This window comes from Centruroides vittatus, unplaced genomic scaffold (genome assembly GCF_030686945.1).
Source record: "Centruroides vittatus isolate TY-2023 unplaced genomic scaffold, ASM3068694v2 contig_1506, whole genome shotgun sequence".
NCBI classification, from domain to species: domain Eukaryota; kingdom Metazoa; phylum Arthropoda; class Arachnida; order Scorpiones; family Buthidae; genus Centruroides; species Centruroides vittatus.
Window position 1 is genome coordinate 949,285 of NW_027120931.1, and position 25,765 is coordinate 975,049.

At 29.8% G+C, this 25,765-nt stretch overlaps 1 protein-coding gene across 1 annotated transcript in view; it reads right to left on the reverse strand.

Annotated features, from left to right (window-relative positions):
• The window catches only part of LOC136968682 (tRNA (guanine(10)-N2)-methyltransferase homolog), a 39,713-nt gene that overhangs the window by 7,481 nt on the left and 6,467 nt on the right, over positions 1 to 25,765 (reverse strand). Inside the window, exons 3-12 of the mRNA XM_067262687.1 lie at positions 25,114 to 25,184; positions 20,475 to 20,556; positions 12,109 to 12,201; positions 10,325 to 10,459; positions 10,071 to 10,227; positions 7,104 to 7,184; positions 5,049 to 5,213; positions 4,901 to 4,970; positions 4,698 to 4,829; positions 1,796 to 1,916 (exon numbers count right to left, since the gene is read on the reverse strand). Of these exons, the coding sequence (XP_067118788.1) occupies positions 1,796 to 1,916; positions 4,698 to 4,829; positions 4,901 to 4,970; positions 5,049 to 5,213; positions 7,104 to 7,184; positions 10,071 to 10,227; positions 10,325 to 10,459; positions 12,109 to 12,201; positions 20,475 to 20,556; positions 25,114 to 25,184 (1,107 nt within the window). The remainder of the gene's footprint in view (positions 1 to 1,795; positions 1,917 to 4,697; positions 4,830 to 4,900; positions 4,971 to 5,048; positions 5,214 to 7,103; positions 7,185 to 10,070; positions 10,228 to 10,324; positions 10,460 to 12,108; positions 12,202 to 20,474; positions 20,557 to 25,113; positions 25,185 to 25,765) is intronic.

Sequence of the window (25,765 nt, forward strand, 5' to 3'; positions counted from 1 at the left end):
GGCCAGCAGCAAAGAATATAACAAATAAAAATACATAAATTGCATGAGGTCCACTAAGCATTCCAAAATGCCACATACGTAATATCATTAAGCCAACTGACAGTTTTTTGCCTCCTCCCTGCATCAACCAATAGCAATGAGTTAACCAAACATCACAGGTCAAAAAAGTTTGGAGGGTTGTGTACAGGACATAATTGCAATTGTTCAAGGCATAAATCTGTCTTTGTGTTATTAGAGGACGGATAAGATGTAAATGAGTAAAGTCTTGCTGGTTATCACATTCCAAGTCAATAAATATCTATCGGTTCAGGCAGCGGTGCACTCAAAATATTCGCATCAAAGTTGACACACTGGGTTTTCTTGCACTCACTATACAATCTGCATCATTAGACATTAGTTATTTTGGGATTTTCTGATTCCTTTTAAATTTTTCTTTCCAATGATATACATCCATTACATTTATGTTTGCATTTCCTTTGCAATTTCTTCGACATTATGAAAATTTTCTTCAATCCACATAGTTATTGGCTTATAACTTTACAAATTCTATTTTATTGGTTATTGTTACTAAATAATAATGTAAATCTTATCATTCTGTACAAATCAATACAAATTTCAACGTCCTATCTCTTTGCCATTTGGAAGTTTCACTGCCCAAATGCCACACTGTGTCACCATTTTTGGTGTTCACACACAACCTCTACCCCTCTCCGCATAGCTGCACACCATCACTATCCACCATTTTAAATACATTTAAATTGTTAGATCATCATTTATAGTTTACGAGATGCAATAAATATTGCCATTTGTTTGGTCACTGCAGTTTTTGTACACCTCCCTATACCAAACCGAATTTAAAGACTTGTTCAGAACAAAAAGTAGCGAGAGCAACAAATGGATTCCTTGACTTTTTCTGCTAAAAATCTTATTCCTTGACTTTCCAGGTCTGTACGGACCCTGTATATATAGTATAATTTTGTTGTATAGCATATTATTTATCATCAATTTATATTGTTTTAAAGAAAAGTTTAAAATATAATTGATTATTTACCTATTAAATTACTTTCAGTTTGTAATTTAAATGGTTAAGTTAGCAGTTTCTTGCATAAAGATTATGCTTGAATTGGAGCTTGTATTACACAATCAGATGTCACAATGTTAATGAAATGTTAATGTCAGATGTTAATGCACAATGTCGTAACATGACCAATGCATTTCTTTTCGGTAATTATAATAGAATAGCAAATGCTGACCAAACATTCATTATTATTTTATACTGATCTATATTTGATTTCTGAGCACATTTCTTATTAATACAATTCCAACTTCACTACATTTCTGCTACAAATAAATGTTTGTGGATGCTCACAAATCAAATAATAAACAGTTACCATAACCATCAGTGGATATTTTCCATACAAAAAAGTATTAATTTTCTCTTCTAATCATTAGTTCAATTAGAAGATCTGGGTGATCTAGGTTTGAGCCAGATCCAGATCTTCGTGATTTATCATAGGTAATATGGATTGGGGCACTATTCTTCATCCTTCACCCATAATGGAGATAATTATGGCCAGTCTTATAGCTTAAATCTACTAGTGTCAAATATTAATCAGTCAGTCATTCAATTTCATTAAATAATACTAACTGAACTGAACCTTATAAACTAATCTACAACTGAACAACATTTTAGGGAAACTATGTTATATATATTGTTTGATTTAATACATAGCTTTGTCTTAATAATAAATTAGCAAAAATGTAATAAATAAATTATTAAGTAAATAAATCTTACTTGGGGTTCGAATATCTTTTCCATTGTTATAAGATACCTGGACGAATGACTGGTAAGTACCTGTTCACAAAAACTTATCAATGCAAGGCAAGGATGGCTTGGAATACAATCTTCTTTAAAACTACAAAAAAATTATTTTTAGATAAAGAACTTTTTCCTACAAACAAAAATATGCATGCATATACATACAATGTAACATCTATAACTTGGTCTATAGCACTTAAGAAAAATATCATTTTGTACATATTTATAAAATTCATTATAATCTAAACAAAAGAAATGATTTATTGTTAAAAATATCTTCAAGCAAATACAAAAATATGCATGTATACAGAGAATAGACTAAGTTATTGAAAATGCATTAATATTAAAAAAATTCTCCTCACAATAATGAGAGTTCTTTTAATGTTAAGTAAATACTTTTTTACTGTTGAAATTCCATCGTGAAAGGAGGATATAAATTTCCCTGGATTTATATTATTTGTTACTGTAAATATAAAACTCTTCCTTTTTTAGAAGAAATTTAACATTTACTTATTTCAATTTCCAATCTATTGACATTAAAAATTAAAAACAAAACTAATATTCTAAACTCTATTGGCACTAAGAAGACATAATCATGTAGATCTTACCAGATCCATGATGGACATGGATATGGCAAGATCTACAATATGGACAGTTGGAAGGGACAGAACTAAATATACCTGAGTAAACCTACTCATGAAAATTTCTGAACCAATTTAAACTCAAACACAAGTCTCCTAGTGTGGCAGGATGGCACCTTTATTCCCTTAGTCATCAACACTATCCAAGTTTCTGATCCAGATTCAAAGGGCTAGTATCGTTACTGTTTCGTCATTTGGCTATCTGTAACATTAGCTTCTTCTATATAGTAAATACACTATGTTTAATCATAAGTCTTAACTTTTTAGTTAAAGATCTAATCAGTTTATTCATGGGCTAAAACATGACAATTATATAATTTGGGCTAAAAGTATGCTGTTAGGAAGCAATATTGTACTAAGTTCAATAGTTACAAGTTAAATTTAACTTATAGATATATATAAATTAAATTTATATTTTCTTTTGTGTGCATTTTGCATGAATATCAGAATGCAAATTAACTACAGAACTAATAGAAAAAATTATAAATTAATCCAAAAAAAATTCCATATCAGAACTTTTTTTAAACAAACAGGCTACAGAAGTAACTGACTAATTAGTGAATGCCAGGAGGTAGAATATTATGACTATAGAGACAACCTTAATTTAATCTATTATGGAGAAGCCTAACTTACAATAGGATTGGCTGGCTAACTAGATGGGAAATGATATACAATGCCCAATACATACTATACATAATAAATTGTGCAGGAGTTAAATCAGAATCCAATCCAGATCTACTACAGCAGTAAACTGACATTCTTATCATTTGGCCATCCATATAAACCCGATGTATGGATTTAAGCACAAATATTTTCAGAAATATTAGGGACAGGAGGCCCAGATTAACTATATACAAACTTCTAGTCTGGACCATAAGTCACAGTACTTCAATTTTAGGGGGATGCATCCCAGGAAGACTTTTATGGGAAGCTGGATCCTATTTAGGTGTTAGTAACATGAAGAAAACCCAGAAAACTCCATGTAGCCAAGCTATTAGTCATGCCTGAACCCATGACTAACTACAAGTGTTCAGTGGTTTTATCCACTTGGAGGGCACTTATTAGAATTAAGAAATGAAAAACCCAGAGTTGTTAGATGTGAAAAGTTAAATGCTTACAGACTTTTCACAAGATAACACTTTTGATTTCATCCAGGCAAGTGCTATATACTATCTGTCACAGTAATGATATAGCACATCTATTTCACAATATACTATTGTCACAACAATTAAGTGAATTAAAAAATATATTTTTTTTTAAATTATATCCTTTTCTGTAAGAATTATATTTAATTTATTATTTTCTTAAATTTTTTGCCAATAGATGGTGCTAAGTGTAAAGCCAGCAATCTAATGTAAAGAGAAATTAATTGATTTACAGAAATCCAATTGATATTTTGGGATGGAATGTACAAGAATATAGTTAGAAGTATGTGAATGTAACTGCCAAGTTTCATAGGAATTGGTTGAATGATCTAGGCATGTATAGCTAACAAACAAACATTCTCATTTATATATACCGTAGTGCATCAATTATCCGAATACCGGTCAACAAAACATCGGTTAACCGTAAGTGTTCCAGTTGGCAAATTCAAATTTTCACCAGTGCTGTGGTGCTGCAATATTTGGCTATGTCTTGGGCTACTCCAATATTATTTTTGTTGGTGCGCGTATTTTAGCTGGAAGCACCGGCACGTCCATGAGAGGGTACTTAAGGACGCGCTAGTATTTGAATGAGGCTTTTTTTCCCATCGTGAGTGGTAAGTTTTGCTTGTTTTGTGTGGTGTTTTTCTGAAAACTGTGTGTCGTGCTGAATCGGAATGTTTTTGATACTAGATTAACTTGTGAAATATCATTTGTTTGTTTTTATATTTTTCAATATATTTAGTTTGTTTGTGCAAAATAAAATAATTTTTAACGATACAATGGCCACGATTTTATTTTTTAAAAATTTTTGTTAGGCTTAACAGCGACAAAAATTCAACGCTAAGTGACACGCAACAAAGAAAAATTTCAACATGGGATAGGTTAATGTATTTTTTAATACATGATCAGTTATCTGAACAACCCCGGTCCTGAATTGTTTCGGATAATTGATATCAATGCTCTACTGTATATATATGTGAGAATTTGTTTTCTTTTAATATATATATATATATATAGATTGATTAAAAAAAATTCTCACATTATCAAAAGACTATTATATTATTATATACATAAGAAAATTTTCAGTCTTACTCTTCCTTGAATACTGGCAGCCAATATACAAGACGTCCTCCCAAAGTTAAACAGAATGCACATAGATTCAACAAATCTTTAATTATATTTTGTAAACTGTATGTTATTTTTGATGGAATATGACCATCAATTCTACAAAAATAGTAAATAAATTGAATATTTAATACAAAATAATATTTTTGTAGTAAATAAAACAAACTTACAAATGAGTGGGAATAACATAATTTTTTTTTGTCCCAATCCGTTCAGATGCTTCCCGAATTCCATAAGGTGCTTATTTCAAAACAGAAGAAACATTTTATACTCATTTTTATTAAATCGCATTTCTTTGATAAATAATATAAAACTTACGATCCGTAATAACTGCATCTATTAAAGACTGATTTCGCCACAAGGGTAGAGAAGCATCAGCAACTAAAACATCTAGATAACGATCTTGGAGATTATACTGTTTTAAATTGGACTTAATGCATTCATCAGGTTCTCTCTTCTTCTGTTTATATCGAGTTGGTTTAGCTTAAAATATTAAAATTTTTGTTATTTTTATAAGAAAAAAGTAATTACGTCTTATATTTAACTAAAACAATTTATTTTATGTTCATGATATAAAATTATTTACTACTCATTAAGCTTTGCTATTATATTTCATATACTACATGTATATTAGACACACAATTACTACATTTAATACACAATATTTCTTACACTACTTGCATAAAATAAAGTTTGATAAATACCAAAAAGAATGTATGAAATAAAGTAATAAAAATTATCTCCTGCATGAAACAAGTTTTAAAAAATTGTTATTGTTGCATTCATATCTATTTTCAAGAATAACCATGTTTTAGTTTCCCACAAGATCTATTCTGAAAATTCATACTAAAAAGGTGTTGAACAAGATTACTTTTCCTTATTTCTTAACATAATCAAGAAACATTAAAGGTAATTGAATATGAGGTGCTAATGATATATTTTGTAAAACAATATATACAATAGAAAATTGACAAAATAACAATGATTATAGTGATTTATACCATAACTTTAACATTCACATCTAAGAAATAAATTTTTGAAACCTTTATTTTAATAAAAATTAAAAATTTATAAAAGGTATAAATTATGAGGAAAAAAGTTATGATAAAACCTTTCGAAAATAAATAAATATATTTAAGAACTTAAAAGTAACCTATCAAACAAATGTTGATTCATAATGAATCATCATTAAAAATAAATAATAATAATAAACATGTCTTTATCTATATATATAAAAACGAATGTATGTCTGTGTCTGTGTGTGTGTGTGTTTGTCCTTCATGCATTACCACACCATTTATCCGATTACCATGAAACTTTGGGAAGTTGTTTAATACATTCCCGCGAAGGTTTGTGGCATATGTGAAGATCACCATTAACCTAACCCCTTTCAAATATATATATATTATATATGGATTAAGGCTTTTATGTCCAACAGATGGCGCTAACTTCAGACGACCTAAGTTTGCTTTTCTGTGAGGCATTATGCTTTTCTGTGAGAATGGACCTAAGCAGATCATTTTCTATTTATCTATATAAATAAAATACAACGTTTGTTTGTTCCTACCGATTCCTTTGAAATTTTGACACAACGTTGCATTCGAATATGCACGTGTTTTTATATAATATACATGTCGAAATTCTCCCTACGGGGGGGAGATGGACGGGATTAAGGCTTACCGTGAAGAACTCGGCTTCTATTTATACTATTTTACATGCGGTTTTTTGCGTTTTTAATTGCGTTTTAATAGGTGACGTCAACAGAATATACACTAAAAAGGGATTTTTCGATATTCCCCAGCGGGGAAAGGGACAGGATTAAGGCTTACTGTGAAGAACTCGGCTTCTATTTATACTATTTTACATGCGGTTTTTTGCGTTTTTAATTGCGTTTTAATAGGTGACGTCAACAGAATATACACTAAAAAGGGATTTTTCGATATTTCCCAGCGGGGAAAGGGACAGGATTAAGGCTTACTGTGAAGAACTCGGCTTCTATTTATACTATTTTACATGCGGTTTTTTTGCGTTTTTAATTGCGTTTTAATAGGTGACGTCAACAGAATATACACTAAAAAGGGATTTTTCGATATTCCCCCCACGGGGGAAGTGTTACACATTTATAATAGATACATTTTGAGCCACAACAACGCGTGGCCGGGTCAGCTAGTTTATTATATATTTTGTTCTATATTATGATTCAAAGCTTTCAAAAGTCTGAGGTTCGAATTAAAGCTCAAGATTATATCAATGTTGTTATATATTTCACATATTATATATTATTTTATTGCATTATTGTTCATATTGTTATTGTTTAATGGCATATTAATTACATAAATAGTATAAAATATACTCACGGAAGAGTAAAATTACCTTTTCCATGAATCATTAAGTAATCGATGTCAGTCCCCATGACATAGGCTCCAAAATATGCAGCTGGCACAAAGACACTTCCTAAATAAAATTAAAATATATACAAACTGTAAAAAATATAAATTTTTTCTAATATTTATATAAATATTGTTATAAGCTTAATTTTTCAAAATTGAATTATCAGAGAGATCTTAATGTTACATCATTATGCTGTATTAAAAGTGTTATTCTAGGTTAATTAATTCAGGAATATTAGATAAAGAATTTTCACTTTACATTATATAAAAACTTTTTGAAGTCTTATCTATATTACAAAGTGATAGAAGTAATTATAAAAAAATTCTAAGATAACACCAATTCTTTCATATTGTGTTTTATAATAGTTTAAGATAATTAATTTTGCTAAACATATCAGACTAATTTTTAAATGTATTTAAAATCAAAATACAGTAGAGCATCGATTATCCGACTAAATTGGGGACTGGGGTTGGTCGGATAACCGAAAAGTATGAAAAAATACATTATTAGTATAGTGTATTAGGCCTGGTTTAAATACTAGCCTCCCTTTCATGGTCGAGCCAGTGCTGCCAGCTAAAACATGCAAAAATTTAACAAAAATAATATTAAAGTAGCCAAGATATAACCAAATATTGTAGCGCCACATCACTAGCGGACATTTGAATTTGCCGACCAGAACGCGGTCGGATAACCGATAAGTCGGTTAATTGGGGGTCGGATAATCGATGCTCTACTGTATATATTCTGAATATTTTCTTACATTTTCTAATATTTTAGTACATATACAGTAAGACCTCTTTTAGTGCTTAGGATGAATTCCTAGACAATGAAGTGCTAAACGAAACGTTAAACAAGGTCATTTTAACCTATAGTAAATAGGGAAAGGGGAACACGCAACCAAAAATAAACAAATTTTACTTTAATTTTAAGTTATTTTTATATTAATTTGCATAATAATATATGTTACATAACATACAAACATATGCACACAGAAATATAAAGTTCATTTTTGTGATGAAAGTCCTGATTCTTCTGAAATTCTTGATTTTTTTGCAATGAACTTATCTAGTGTCATTTGTCGCTTTCTTTTTCTTTCATTAAGCAAATGTTGATAGCAGAAGATCGCATCCAAAATGCCTCATTTTGCTTTTGCACTCCTTTCAAAATCTCGATCATTCACTACAATTTGATCGATGATTTTGGTTATCATTACCAAACTTTTACTAAGGAAATCTGTAACAAGTGCTTTAAGTTCTTCATTTTCAGAATTGCTATTTTTCCAGTTCTACATGAATTCCTTGTTCTGACAGTTCTTAAAGGTCATCATTGGTAAGGCTCTCACCAGAAACCTGCAGTAACTCCTCAATATCCTGCTCGTCTACATCTCCTAGTCCTGTTGTATCAATAGGTTGACAATTTGATCAAAGATAGGCTCTTCTCATTGAGAATTCTTGGATACTTCCAGCCATAACTTCTTCCACACTCCATTCATGCATTTATCAGTTAACTCTTGCCAAGCGAAGTCGATATTGCCTCTGGCATCCATGATGTTATATTTTTTCAAAATTGCACCAAATAAACATAGATTTAAGGAAAGTACAGCGCTACAACAAAGTGCCACCTTTTGCTGATTGGTTTGTGTTCAGGAATAATCTTATTATATACAATGAAATGCAGCGATAATTTGAATAAGCACAAATTTTGAGCTGTTTTTTTAGGCTTCAAGCTGACCACATTGTAATGAATCAAAGTTAATTGAAGAAGTGCTAAACAAGGTCTTACTGTATAAAATAATAACTACTTTACATTAATTTTTGTTTTTTATGTTAAATCCATCAGTCATAGAATATCATGAATATATAGATATCATAAAAACAATTATAGGAGTGAAATAATTGTCTTAATCAACCAGTTATAAATATAAACAGCTATTATATTTTAATTTAATTGGATAATTTTATTATCCAATTAAATTAAAATATTGAATATATCAAATAAAGTATCTAAAATTTAGCTTTTATGTAGAATTATACAATTTTCAGATAATATTCAGATAATTAACATTATCTAAATATAAAATTCCTCAAAATCTTGTATAGTTCTCTTAAATAATGCAGTATCTAACTGAATATTTTATCCTGAATTATTAAACTTCTGAAATAACTTTTAAAACATTTGACTCTTATCCAAAATTTTCAAATCTGATGAATAAAAATACAGTAGAAGTTCATTAATCTAGCACCCAATAATAAAGAATATCCAGTAATCCAGCACCCTCTAAAAAGTAGCCAATAATCCAAAATTGTCTGATATTCGAGAGGATCGGGTCAGATACTATCACTTGTGCATTCTTGTTCTTAACATGTGTTTATACCAAACTCATTAAACAAGTTAGTGCAAACATCTTTCAGGATAAGATTTGAATGCATCACCCGATCTTTACAGATTTTTGACAAGAATTCCATCCTCGCTGCATCTGTGGCGACATTTATAAAAGAAGCTGCCTACCACAGCAAAGCTAATCACTTGAGTAACTCTTATCAAAATACAAAAGCATCCAGTAATCTAGTACCATTCTAGTTCCATAGATGACAGATTAAAAAACTTCTACATATTCATTATAATTCAAAATGAACCAATACAAATATCCGAAAACTTATCATTGGAGGTTAAATTCAGAATGCTTGAATTACAATAAGAAGCATCCCTGATAATGAACCAAAAGACTTGAAAGTTCTCAGGACTCGTTATATGCTGATCATGTTCAATTGGTTTTTCAATAAAGCATATGTTGGATATTTGCGGAAGTTAGAGATTAGTCTTAGTTTAATCTAAGATAAACTGGTTAATCTAACATTATTATTGCAAAGTATTATATAACAACATAACTAAGTAAAGATTAAAACTTGGATAATACATTTAAACAAGTAACAGTTCAAAATTTATTACCTGATCCAACAAATGGATCTAAAACAAAATCATTTTTTTTAATTTTTGCCATATTTGCCATGATTAAAGATAATGTTGGATCCATACTAGTATTACCAATAAATTTTCGTTGTTTTAAATTAAATTTATTTATCATGGATCTTTGGCCATCGCATATCTATAAAGCATAATTTTGATATAATTAATTTTGAAATAATTCAAGAATGTAAATGTAAAAACAAATATAGTAGTGTGTGCTTATATTTAATATTTACCCAACGTCCAAAGAATATCCGAGTAGGCTTTTCAGGAACATTATTAGGATCCAATCCATAATATTCAATTAAATGAAAACTATGATCTGGTTTTGTTAGTTCAATGGGTCCTTCAAAAGGAAGATAATGAAATTCCTAATAAAATAAATTTTGAAATATATTTTAACAAAATAAACTATATAATTAATATACAAAATAAAAATACTTAACATATATAAATTACAAAAGTTTCAATGCATCTAACGTAATAAAGAAAACATTCAATTTTTTCATTAAAAAGAAAATAAATACAGGTTCCTCCATTATCCAAATGTAGAACATTACCATGAAATAGGATTTCTCAAACGGGATTCCGGTTGTTTTTTTAACCTAGGAAATATCCCGGGAAATCCTGCAAATTTCTTAAAACTTCACTTTTTTTTATTTTGTGTTAAGGTTGAAGAAATTTTGCAAATACAAAGTATAATTAACTACAAATGACTCACTGAAACCTTTGACTATCCACTAAAAATATTTAATTGAAATAACAAACATTTTCAACCTTAGTATTTGCTCTTCATCAGGATTACAAATACTGAGATTCTAAGAACAGTTATGTGCAACGATTTTAAAAATCTTTTAGAATGTTTCCAATTATTAAATTATTATTAAGATTCCAATGGAACTGCATAAATTCCTGACTGGGAAGTCAGGAATTTATGCAGTTCATTGGAAAATCCCGTAACAGGGAATAATACAACATACATTGGGGCCACGCCAACAATGTTGGCTACCCGCTTGACCGAACACCAAGATGACGTGGCAAAAGGAAGGTGCAACACTGAACTCGCAAGAAGGGTGCACGTTATGAATTACAACCCGTTATGGGCCCAGTCTACTATCCTCAGAGCCTGCAGTGACCGAAAGTTCCTCTTTATATGGGAGTTTCTATTCATGACAACTTCGGAAACATGCAATGTATCTACTCTGGAACTGCCCAACATATGGATCGCCCTATACAAGCGATTAAACAGCGATCTATATCGTCTGTCACATCACTGACGGGAAACAGCACCATGCATGCGCCATATTACATCACATTCATAACATCATACGTATTCAAAAATTGTAGCGAATTCATATCGAATGCGGTCCAAAAAATCATTTTATTTAAATTTGTGTGTGTTCTTTTCTGTTTTGAACGTTCATGTTCGATATAAAAATCTCTTATTCGCCTGAAGACGACGGAAATACGTTCATCGAAAGCTCTCGGAAGAAAAAAAGAAAAATATTTGGTAACACCGCACACAGTGAATTATACTTCCTATAACTCAATGCTGGATTTTTTTTAGAATTATATCATCTCTAAGTCATAAATAAGTGATATAATAATATTAGTAATTAAAATGAAATTATGTAAAACTCTCTTTCATAATTTGCATCTGTTATTTCTGTTCTGATAATTAATTGATATAGTTTTGTTTTATTTTCAGATAGTTGTTTGCAATTTATCAAGATAATTAAATTATTATTATAGCATTAAATTTCAGTCTTTCTTCTTTAGCATACTATTCTTCCATACCGTGTAAAGTAAATAATTTTAAATTGAATAACTATGTCACTGATTTTATAAGAATAAAACTGAAAATACGAATCAATATACATTAATAAAAAAATTACACCATAAACATCAGTAAGAAATCAAGTTATAATGCAAAATATTAACAGTATGGAAGTTTTTTACAACTTTTTTATCAATGAAATGTTATCAGAAACAACAATAAAATATAATTTTCAAAACTTACTTCTATTTTCTCTAACTTTTCATCTTTTCTCAATTTCTTTCCAAAGCTTTCAATCCGAATTCTAAAGGATTGATCAGAGTTTGAGTATTGTGCCTATAGTAAGTTATAAACATTTATAATAATAATAAGTAACATAATCAAATAGAATAATAAAAATGTTCAATACATTTACATATTACATTTTATTTTATTTTTAATGTAAATTATCTTAATAGAAAAAAATTACCGTATATCTCGGCGGATAAGACGATAGTTGAATCATAAAAAAAGGCCCCGAAAATCCGGGGTCGTCTTACAGGACAGATACAAAAAAAATTAGATCGAAATTTATATAAATTAAAACCATTATAGTAAAACGGACAAAACGTAATTATTTACTAGTAGAGAGTAGGGCATGTCCACAAAATAAAATAACCCGTACGACGTTTTTGTGAATAGTCAAGGTCATTACCCGAATGCCCGAATCAGTGCGAACATTTGCAACAATAGCAAGGCAGAAAATAAAATTTGTTTATTCGAAAAATTACGAATAGGACATAATTCTGTATACGCTATACGGTATTATTATCCAGAAGATGATCGCCGATCTAAACTAAATTCATAGGCCTTTGATAGTTTGGGAGTCGTCTTATAGGACAGATATATGCTAAAACTATAAAACTTCAACGAAAACTTATACCTCGTCTTATCCGAAAGTCGTCTTATCCGCCGAGATATACAGTAGTTAAGAATACTACAATACTCAATTTATGATAAATTTTCATACCAAAAACAAACATTCAATCAAGAACACAACTTTTAATTTCGTTAAAACATTTCTGAGTTGCATTATCTTCTCGTCTTCAGTGACTTACTTTATATAAATTAGTAAAAACTGGATGAATCAGTTTTTAACTAAACAAAAGAGAAGTGTCTGCAAAGTGTTTCCATAATTTATCATATTAATAATTTTTAGTTATTTGCTTACAGTGTTCTGTAACACTAGGTGCTCTATATTGTCCTGCTTTAAAAATTGTAAAGAACTGTAAAGTAATAATTTAAAAGATAAATGACTAACTATTTTTATTGTTTAAACAAAAATGTTTGATACTTCTGGCAAACGTTTTTGACAGACTATCTATTTCTACTTCTGTCTTTAATACATAAAAATATAAGTATATGCAAAAAAGCGTATGTGAAAGAAATATTTGGCTTTAAAAAATTGTTGCGTGTCAACATACTTTTTACCAAATTTACTGGTAAAAAGTTATTAAATTACCAGTATATTTATCAATGCATTTTCTTACCTGATTACAAGCAAACCAGTTAACTGTGTGCTAATTATGCAATTTCTAAGAGAGATTTGTAAATTTTTCCATTTTAAAATGTTTCCATTTAAGAAAATTTCCTGCTTAGACAGAAATCCTTGTCCACATTCAGAAAATGGATTCACTAAAGTTTTACAACTGCACCCTATCAAAAATTTTACACATTTAATCGCATATGGAAAAAGAAAATATTACATTAGGATACGCACAAAATTTCATATGCACGATTTTACTTTGAATACGGATTTTACAATTTCATTACACAGTTATCAGGCAACAATGCTTGCAACAAATAGCAAGTTCTGACAAGTACTATCAAACCATGGATAGTACTTTTTTTTTACCCTTTCTAACCTGCAGGCCTTTCAATCAAGCCTAAGAGCCAATAGAGCTTTTGATCAGGCCAATATGGGTTCAGCCAGGCTCATAATGGGGCAACTGAGTGATGAGGGCCAAGGCTTGATATATTCAGACATACAAACCCTAAAAAATTCCTGTGAATTTTGACCTTTCCAAATTTGTTTTTGGGCACTCAGAGTTTAGGTTGACACTTTAACTACTTAGCCATCCAGCCATTTATGAGTGATACTGTAAGACATCAACAAATTATACTATGATATTTATAAATATGGTTTTGTTTGTGGGAATCCTAAAATACATTTTTTTTTTAACATTACAAAATGAATAAAACAGACTACACTAGACAAATAACTACAAAAATAGATATTGTATAAGCCTAATTCATTGTAATTTAGCAGAGCATTGTTAAATAAATATGGATTATTGAGAAAAAAGCTATATTACTTTTAAATTTGTTTAAATTGCTTCTTTGAAAAACTTCTTAATCAAGTTTTACTGTGCATCATATTTTTTAAGTGATTAAAAACAGATAACATATACAATTGAATGAGATACATTTACATATTTTACATAATTCCTAATAAGTACATAATTAAAAAGAAGTCTGTTTCAAATTAAACATATTGAAACAGACTTTTGCAGCTGTGGCCAATCAGGTGAGGACCCGATTGGCTACAGCTGCAAAAACACAACTTCAAAAAAATATTCAAATGATAAACATGCTCATGATGCAGTTCAATTTGAAACTCTCGCGTATTGGATTGAGCCAACTGTTTCTGTTTCTTTTTCTTGATATCAGTTTATTATTATTGACTTAAATTAATTTTTATTATTTTGGTTTGTTCTATTTGTTTTCTCTGTAATATATATGACCAGTAAATAAAGTGTTTACATCTGAACTTTCTCCTGTCACTTTTTCATGACAATATATTCATATTTTATAATAAATTTGTTCTTTATTAAAAGAAGGATGTGGCTATTTATACATTTGGCTTTTGATTTTTGATGTAGGTAATTTTATTTTCTGATTTACATAAAATGCCATAACCATCTGAGAATAGAATAAACTTTATATTTAACCCTGTGGCAGTCACATGAAAAAAAAAAAAATAGTTCATGCATTATCTGTGAAAAGCCAATTTTTTTTCTTAAAAATTGTGAAAAGACAACAAGAAGTACAAATATAAAATTCAGATCTATTATTTCTGACACTTCCATTGATACTATTATTAATTTTATAAGCATTTTTATATATTATAATCCAAAAAGACAAACAAACAAACACATCAAATTTCAATCTATTGTTATTCCTTTCAAGTTATTGTTTCTCATATGCTATTTGTGAACTTTTATAGCTTGAAGGGTCCTATTACAAGATTAAGGTTTGAGAGTTATCAGATTTAAAGATCCAAAATTACCAAATGGATGCAACTATCTCCAAAATGGAAGCATATGACTCAGACTATAATTAAAGGAATAATCAAACTGTCTATTACTAACAGCTGTAAAATTCTTTTTATATCTTCTTTCTAGAAGTGTTTTATTTTCAATTCTTCAACTATTTTTACTCAAATGTAACTCTTACATTTATTATTTTGTCGAATTTTCTTGAATATTTTTATAAAATGCCATAAAAAATAAAGTTTGTTTATTCTCGGATTATCATTGCATTTTATGTGAACCAGAGCTAATAAAACTATTCATATATATCATTAAAACTCAAAAACAGTGTTTGTAAAAAAAGCCACATCCTTAAAAGCGATATAATACCATATTCTTTTGCAATAAGAACAATTTTATTTACAACAAACTAGTAACACTTCTGTAATTATTACAATCACACACATTTGCATAAAACTAAAGCGAAGATCATCATGAAATAAACTCTTCACTTTAATTGAGTGTAGTTAGCTAAAGCTAGCCAAATAGTAGACTAAAATGTTCTTAATAAGTACTTATCTTTAGTTTTTCTTAACAAGCAGCTAGAATTTTATTTTTATTTAAATACATATTTTTATTCCCTATTCACAACAAAAAAAGATTTATGTAGATAACTTCTATTTATAAATATATAAATACTATTAGATGATATATAAGAATTTACTTCTATTTTAAGCCAATATCTTATAACAACAACGAAATTGTCTTTCAGCATTAAATAAGCTTTTAATCCAAAATTAAGAATAACAAGCACTTTCAACAGATTCAAAATTGTTCTTCAAATAAACAATAGAATACAAATAGGTTATAATGTTCTAATAGAACATTATTCTTAGCTCTTGCCTAAAATGTCTTACAAAATAATTACATACCATTATGGGCTGACCTTAAACTAATAAAACCATGTAGAATCCTTTACTACTTATGGGAGTCTTTGTGTATAACTACACACAAACATTGCAATAAACAATCTCTTGACCTTGAGGAGTTTGGATCAGTCTATATGAAGCTTTAACATGTTAATTGACAAGACTACGTCTTGTTTATAAAATCGTACTGCCTGCTGTGTTACCAGCTTAGAAGTATGAAGGAGTACATGTCAGGAGTTTAAATTTGGTAGAGTATTAGGTGCCCAAATCATGCACACATAAAAAAAAACTAGACTTGTAGGTAGTCAGGGGACCGAGAACCGAGACAAAATAAAATACAAAATGGCGACACTCTCTACAAACAGGCAGTAGTGCAAGATTTGCGCATGCGTTGCTGGTTGGTAAGTTGGAAATATGAATATTGTGAAATCGAATTTTGACAAACACGTACGTTGGGAAGTTTGAAAAGCGAATGTTGCTAAATCGAATTTTGACAAATGAATCTTTGAAAAAACCCATTTACCTGTCCCGTGTTATTTCCCACATATTTCTGGTCGCCACGTGCTAACCTTGACCTATTGACCAGAGATATCGCGTTTCATCATCAGAACTTTTCAAAACTAGATGGTGCGTTGTTATAATTTTATATTAAAACTAACTTCTGAAATATAATTATTTTTTCTTTTTACATTTCTTAATATATATATTTTGTTTGTGCAAAATAAAAAAGTAATTTTGAACGACACAATAACCACTATTATTTTTTTCAAGAATAGGAAATTTTCGCATTGACAAAAATTCAACCTAGGCGTCATGCAATGGAGAGAAATTTCAACATTGGATTGGTTAATTTCACTGAAAATGCATTGTGAATAACCTCGTGGTCATGGTCATAGCTGTGTCTGGTCTAGTTTGAATGATCGCGCTCAAAACCAGCAATATCAAAGATGATTGGAGAATGAGAACGAGATCCGCTGTGAACGTCGAAGTGATCCCGCTTAGTAGTGAGTCTCCAAGACATAGTCTTGTCCCAAATATGGCCTTGCCGTTTTACTTGTTTCCTTATATATTATATATTTATATTTCCCTTTCTTTATATTTTATATGATGTTAATAAGTGTATGTTTTATTGGTTAATTATCCAAAGTTATAGCAACCTATGGACGATTATATGACTCACGTTCTTTATGTTTTTTACTTTTTCTTAATACTTTAATTTTTACACACTTCTGAAATGCATTTTATACCTGCTTCAAAATGTTGACACGTAATACATCATAACTATTAATCATTCTATTAGAACTTTATAATCTATTCATATTCTGTTGTTCGTTACCTGAAGAAGACAATTTTGAATTTGTTGAAAGTGCTTGTTATTCTTAATTTTAGATTAAAAGCTTATTTAAACTGACAGACAGTAAAAATTTCATTTTTATTATTATTATGTTTGGTTTAGTGAGTTATACTCGGTTGACATCAACGGCTGTACTATGCTGGACCAGAGTCAAGGCATAGCAACCAAAACAAAACTAAAATTAAATAAGTGTATCAGTGTCAGTGTCTGTATTCAGAAATTTCCTAACAATATGGCATGTATTCAATATAGTGGCCTTCTGTAGTGTGATGTATATATTTCTATTCAAATGTAATGTGCCCAGGCTTTTGTGTAGTGTGTGTGGTATGGCATCTGTAGAGGAGAGAATGACAGATACAATAAGCACCCTATCCATCCTCCACAGATGCCTTATTTCCTGGGTGAGTTCTGTGTACTTGCTAATTTTTTCAGTGAAGTGTTTTGTACATTGTGAGTGTTTGAAATGGATATGTCTGTAATGTATGTGATTTTATTGTGTTTGTCAATGAGTGTGATGTCTGGTCTGTTGTGGCAAATTATTTTATCTGTGATTATGGCTCTGTCATAGAACAGTTTGTGTTATTTTCCAATATTGTCTGTGGAATATATTTGTAGTATGGTTCTTGGATGTCTAATAATTTGTGCTTGCTTGCAAGCTCTTGGTGTATTATATTTGCTACTTGATTATGTCTGTGTAGATAATCTGTCTGTGCCAAGAGCTTGCAACCAGAGGTGATGTGTTGTATAATTTCTGGCATGATATGACATTTTCTGCATGTGTCATTTGTGAGTGTTGTATCTTTGAGTATGTGTTTTCTGTAGTTTTTAGTATTTATGACCTGATCCTGTATGGCAATCATGAATCCTTTCATCTCCCCAAAGAGGCATCCCCGAGCTAACCAGCTATTTGATGCAGTTTTGTCAACAAAATTCTGGGCCAGGTCACAGGATGCCTGCCATGGAGTGCGTTTCAAGCCCACGATTGCTTAATGGTGTCTATGCATTTTATATGTTGTGTTGTGTCTGTACAACACGAGTGTAAGTTTAATGGTGGTTATTTGAGTCTTCTAGAGTTACTGCTTTATGTAACTGTGATGTTTCTTGTTTTCTGTGGAAAAACTCTCGCAGTGACTGTATTTGTTTGTAGTGAAGGTTAACTATGTCAATCAGGCCATGTCTACCATCTTTACGTTGAAGGGTTAATCTTTCTATGGCAAATTTAGGGGGGTGATGTTGTTTATGCTTAGTAAGTGTTGTTCTTGTTTTCCTTTGAAGTTGCTCAAGATCTGTGTGAGTCCAATGTATAACTTCAAAAGAATATGAGAGTACTGGAATGACATATGTGTTTATTGCTTTAACTATGTGTTTAACCTACTTTGATATTCTTTAATTAATCTTTGCTTTATTTGTGTATGTTCTGTTAGTTTGACCTGTTGGAATCCTAAATACTTGTAGAACTCGCCCTCTTCCATAGATTCAATGTCTCCATTTCCAAATGCAAAATATTCTTTCTTCAGGATTCCTTTTTCTATGTGAAATGTTTTGCATTTATCTAGGTCAAACTCCATTTGTATGTTCTTGATGTATGAATGTGTGATTTGTAGGAGTTGGTAAAGTTGTTTTTGTGTGGATGCATAAAGTTTTATGTCGTCCATGTACATGAGATGTGACAGTGTAAACTGTGTTGTTTTTTCATGTATGATATTGTAGTCATATTGTGTGTTGTTTAACATGTTGGATAATGGGTTCAAGGCTAGGCAGAACCGGAGAGGACTCAAGGAATCTCCTTGAAAGATTCCTCGCCTAATAAATATTTGGTTTGTTTGTATGGAAGTGTTATGAACCCTGAGATATAGTGTTGTTCTCCAGTGCTGCAAAATGTTTTGGAAGAATGCAATGAGTGATGGATGTATTCTGTACATGTGTAGAATATGTAGCAGCCAACTGTGGGGAACCTGGTCAAATGCTTTTCTGTAGCCTATATATGCCATGTGTATGTTTCTGTGTTGTTTGTATGCTTGCTGTAGAATGATTGAATCTATGAGTAACTGTTCTTTGCATCCCCTGTGATTTCTATGGCAATCTTTTTGTTGTTCCATGAGAATGTCATGTCCTTCAACATGTTTGTATATTTTGTTTGTGATACAGGATGTCAATAATTTGTAAGTATTGGAAGACATGTAATTGGTCTGTATTGTGTGAGGTCTGTGGTATTGTTGTTTTTAGGTTTCAGGTAGGTGATGCCCTGAGTAAGAAATTTTGGCATGTCTTGTAGATTGAAGATGATGTGTGTTAGATGTTTAGCTAATTCCTGGTTCAGTGATGTAAACTTTTTGTACAAGAAATTGCGACTATTGTCTACACCAGGTGTCTTCCAGTTGTGTGTTCTGTTAACAGCGTAGCGAATGTCGTGTATGTTTATTTCAGCACAGGGCATAGTTGGTATGTTGTGCAAGTTTCTGTTCTCCTCCTTGATCCAGAATGCATCAGCATTGTGCATAACAGCACTGGACCAAAGAGAAGACCAATAAGTTGCGAGTTCTTCTTCTGTTGGTGTGCCATTGTGCTGTATTAGTGTTTGTTTTGGTGCTGATTTGTTTGTAGAAGAGTTTTTCATTGTTTGTGAATAATTTATTTTGTTGTTTTCGTAGTGAACATGTTTTGTATTGTTTGAGTCTATGTGCTTTGGCTGCAAGTTTTTGTTTTAGTGTATCAATGTATTCTGTTGTGTGTGTGTTGTGATGTTCATGTTTTGTGGGTGTTTTGATTTTCTTGAAAATATTTTTGAGTTGTTTCTTTAATTTGGGTGTTATGTTGTTTTTAGTGTATTGTGTCAGCCTGCCTAATTGCTGTCTAATGTCATTTATTTGTGTTTCTATTCTTCTCTGCCAGGCAGGCTTGTGATCGAATTGTGTTTTGTGTGCATCTGTCTGCAATTGTATTTTCAGTCCATTATTATTATTATTATTATAAATACTATTAATTCTGATATATATATAATAAGTACTTAATTTTTAAGTAATAAAATATTCTTACTAAAAATGTTTTAGGACAGTTTTTCAAACGTTTATGCACATCACTGATTTTATCACTATCACACCACAATTCATATAGAGATCTGTTTCAAAATATAAAAATATATAAGTATTAAATATTTCTTACTGTATTACAATTATTAATATTAAATTAATGAATATTCACAAGAAATTTAAAGTTAATAAAAAATAAATACAGTAAAAAATCCATATAACAGACATTCCATTCAAAAATTTCTCATCAGAAAAAATTTTATTTCTGCCATCTAGAAATATAGGATTTTGCATATTAAAACTATCCATTTAACAGAATCTCTCATACTCAAAAACAAAAATTTTTTTCACATTTTCAGCATATTTTTCTATATAATAGAAATGTACAAATATGGATATGTTGCCTTTAATGTTATACTTATTCGGGTAATCATGTGGGGAAGAAATGCAACAAGTGATAAAAAGGCACCTATGCAATTGGTCAAAAATAATTCAACCTTTTCCATCCACAAGGAATAAAAACCTTCTCATTGCGGAAAGTCTCTAGAAGTAGAATAAAAACCTAATTTTTCTGGAATCCAGGAACAAGGATATAAAAAAATAGGAGCCTCAACAAAGGAAATTTCAATCTTTTACATTTTTGGGCTTTTCCTGTTTTGTTTCAGTTTTTGCCTTTTGGAGACCTTGCTTGTTGAGCTCAGGAAACACTTTTCATTAGAAACAGAGGAAAGGATCTAAACTTTAATTTATGAACAGTTAAAGAACTATCAGGCAGACTAAAAATCACTAATTTAAAGGTATCGTCAGCATAATGAGAGATTACACTTGGACAATGCCTTCAAAAAGAGTATTTATGTAAACAAAAGTAAACCCTCTGTAGCCTGCATGATAATTGGAAAATTAGGTAGTTAAAGGGGTGATCTATGCATTTAATAGTCAGTCACACATGTTTTTATCTTGACAGTGACTGTTTTCTGGAGAGTCTTGAGATTTTTTCCCTGAAAAGAGGTTTAAAAAAACCAGTAGAGAAAAGTTTTGATGTGAAGAGTACTACACCATCCTGTTACCACATCTTCCATAAAATAGGCATTGTTAGTATTGACCAAGTGCAATCTCTCATTACACCAATTGTAAGTACAGAATGTTTCATAGTTATGAATCAATGTAATGTACAGATTTTTGAAACATCTTCAGATTAAAACTGCTGTTTAATTTACAATGTGATGTGAAAGAAATACTTTTTCTGAAACTCAGTAAAAAGATTGGGTGCTGAATAGTTTAGACTCTGAAGTTAAACATATAAATAATATGTAAAAAGTACAGAATTGGTAAAACCCAGGTATACAATCTTCAGTCTAAGTGATTTTGGATGGTTTCTTAGCCATCCAAAATCAATAGAAACAAAATACAATTAGTGGATCAAGAAAAATAATGCACTCCCAGCCATACAAAGATCTAAATGACAGTATATATGAATAGTTCACAATAATAAGAGCAAAAAACATTGTTTTCTCTTGATCTATTTTACGACACAAAGCTCTATAACTCACTTGTCAACAAGATTTGACAAATTTTAAGGCTTCTAAGGTATATCTAGAAAAAAATTTAAAAAACAGACAAAAATTTTTTTTTTAATTTATAAGGAAAAGCTAGAGATGTTGATGCTGAAATTGTGTAAACTTGGAAAGAAAAACTGAGGCAAATTGTTTCTGGATATGATCTCCATGATTTGTACACTTATGACAAGACAACACTGTATTACAGAATGTTACCAAGTTTTTGTCTGAAGACATAAAACCTGTTCAGAAAAAAAGATGTCTAAACAAAGATTTTTTTATAATTCAATATGAGCAATGAATTCAACAAACCATTAGTCATACAAAAACCAAGATCACCCAGGTGTTTTGGCAAAATTAATAAAAGAAAACTGCCAGAAAAATTGAAATTTAATGCAAATATCTGACAGGTACAGTAATTAAGAACTGGCTATATAATTCCAATAGGAAAATGCAAAAGGAAAATAAAAATTATTTCTGAACAATGCTATATGCCATCACACATCACACTACAAATGTTAAATTGGTATTTTTTCTGAGCAACACTGCATAATGTAACTTTAAACATACAGGAAGCTAGTACATTTCTGTCACTATTTCTTCCAACACATGTGGTATGGTTGCATCTAGCTTTATATATGAGTTTTTACTTAAAACACTACTCAATTTTTCAGCTCACATTAAAGTTTATTATCAATGATGATTCAAGCATTACTAGCTGAAATGTGATACCTGGAATAACATTTGGAAGTGATCTAAAATGTTTTCAGTATTGTGTGTCATTGAAAAGATGATAGCACCACTCAAGGTAAGAATAGTAGAAAAATCTTCAGTTCCAAAATACTTTGAAAAGGCTGGATTCTAAATTTTTTTATTTCAAAGAAACAATAATCTTTCAACCCAGCAGCAACTTCAAGACATTCTAGAAGAAGCAGAAGCAAATATAAATGCTGAAAACTATTATTTTTGACAAAACCATCAAAACTGAAAACAGAAAAATACCACTCTTAGTTTGAACAAGAATTCACAATGCAATGAAGACAACAATGTTGAAGTAACAACAGAAGAGCATGAATAGGAAGGAGAGAATCCAATCCTCTTTACTTGCATTAAAAAATGTAAAGAGATTTTCCACTCAAGAAAGCTAGGAAGATTTATCCAGTGTATTATAAGAAGTAATTGAGGAAACAGAAAGAGAGATCTTAAAACAAAAGCAGCTGAGAAAAAAATAAATAGTTTTATGCAACTATTTTACTTCTACTTCATAAATCCCTTACAGCAAATGATTTAATTAAAATGCTAATCTATGCAAAATAATGATAGCTTCTTTTTGTTAATACAGTCTTCTACTGTATAAATTAATACTATTATATAAAATTAAAAATGCATAATCTTTTTACACCATAATTTTGCATTTTATTCTTGCCTATGTTAAAGATAAAATGAAGCAATCAAATTTCCATTTTTAGGGATTTTAAGGCAAAGCCTCTATTGAAAGGAAATTTCTTTTACTCCTAAATATTTATGACGAGATTTAATGTATTTGTAATTATGAAATACAAACATTATTGATAATATTGTTTATTCACAAATATAAAAGTTTAATAGAAAAGCCTATTAATGTTTTTGAACTTCTAGCAAGAACTGAAAATAAGTACAGACTGAACTCTACATACACAGTTCAAAAAGCATATTAACAGACATGTAAAAATAGAAAAACTACAGCTCTTGCAGATGAACCAGTAAATAATAAAATAGAAGCTAAATGGAAATATGCTAGACAACCCATAGTAAGAGCACACTTCTAAGAACAGCTGAAGACCACATTAACGAAAGTTCCAAGAACACATTATAGCCACCATACTAACAAAAATGACCAACAACATGAAGAGATCCATAGCTATGGGTTGCAAAAGAGTTTTCATTTTAGGCTTTTAGAAAATTGTGGATAAGATTTAGTTCATGTACATTCAAGATTAAACCTGATTTATCTATATTTAGAAAGTGTTAAAAAATTCATGTTGTTAACATGCTTTTAACAAAAAACTTTTCCATGATATTAAAAAGATCAAGTAAAAGTTGTTCTGAACTGCATTTCATTTTACATTTATAGTTAGGTCAAACTATAATTTTCTACAAAAAGTGAATTTGATATATACATTCACATCAATGAAACCTTTTCTTATAAACCATAAAATATATCTCTTTTCTTACTTGGAAACACATTCAAACTAACAGCATTCTTTATTTGGCTAGTTTAAGACTAATTACTTATTAAGGAATTAAGTAATTTGGCTAAAGATAAGTGATTAATCTGTCATCTCAAGTTAAATTTATTAATTAAAAATAATTTAATTTAGAACAGTAATCAGCTTTAAAGTAGCCCAATAAATTATCTGGTTTGTTTAAATATTTAAATTAATTATTGAGTTGTTTGTGTATATGATATTATATGTAAATAATATACTGGGATAAAAGCATATGTTGACTGAGAATCATGAAGGCTATTAGTACTAGTCATCTTAGTCAGTGCTATGAGTGACCAATATGGTTATATCCAAATTAAATAATTGGTCTGGAAACAAGATCAGATAGAGATTTGGGTAACATAATTGGCAATGCACCTGCATAGTAAGTTGGAGTTGCTGCTTCAAGTACCATTCCATGCCAATCTTTTCTTCCAGAATATATTGTAAATTACATTTATTTATTTCTAATTATTAAATTTAACATGAGATGTCAGCTGAACTGCTTACTTCCAGTCAAACTGCTTACTTTCTTAATAATTAATTAGACTTATAGTAGCCCAATAAAGAATCTAGCTGTTTGCTTGAATATTTAAATTAATTATTGGGTTATTTGTATATATTATTTCTTGGGAACATAATTGTCACTTAAAATTTTTCAATCTTTTCTTTAAAGAATTACACAAACATTTTTTTTATCAAATGAACCAATAAAATATAAAATCTCACAGAATTAGTTGTTTCTAAATTTATTTTGTGTAACAAAAAAAAAAAAAATGTAGTGAAAATATAAAATGAATTGATTATATAAGCATAATTTTATAAATAAACAAACTTAACTTACTTTCCCAAAACACATCTTGACATTATTTTTCTTGCATCACTTTCAGATGATAGAGAGAACAAACAAAATGGCTAAAATAAAAAAATATCACATCAGTAACATTTATTCTATTTATTTTATATTTTGATCTTTAATACTTTTAGATATTTATCAAATTTTTTACAAAAATATTTTAAATGTATATACTAGATACAATATGTATTACCAAAATTTGGTTGACAAGATTGTTAAATTTGAAAAATATTGTTTATTTAAATATAAACACTTTTGACATAGCATATTTGTCATTGTCTTCAGGTGAAAGATTGTAAGTAGAACATGGAATGGTTTCTTTACAGTAATTCAGAAATGGGACATAGCAATTTTCAAAAAATAATGTACAAAATGTTTGACTAAAATGTAGAACATAAACTAAATAAGTAAAAATATAAATGTACATAAACATAACTGTAGAACATATAAACTAAAAAAATTTCAATTATCAAGAGGCGAGAAATACAACAAAAAGAGGCAAGTGATCATCATAGATGGCTCTCCCGAAACATTATTGATTTAGTAGTACTTCTACTCAATTCCTAGTTTGTTTTTGGACAGAAAAACTGTCTTGTTCAAAAACTAACTCACTCTGGGAGGAAAGGAAACCACTAGTAAG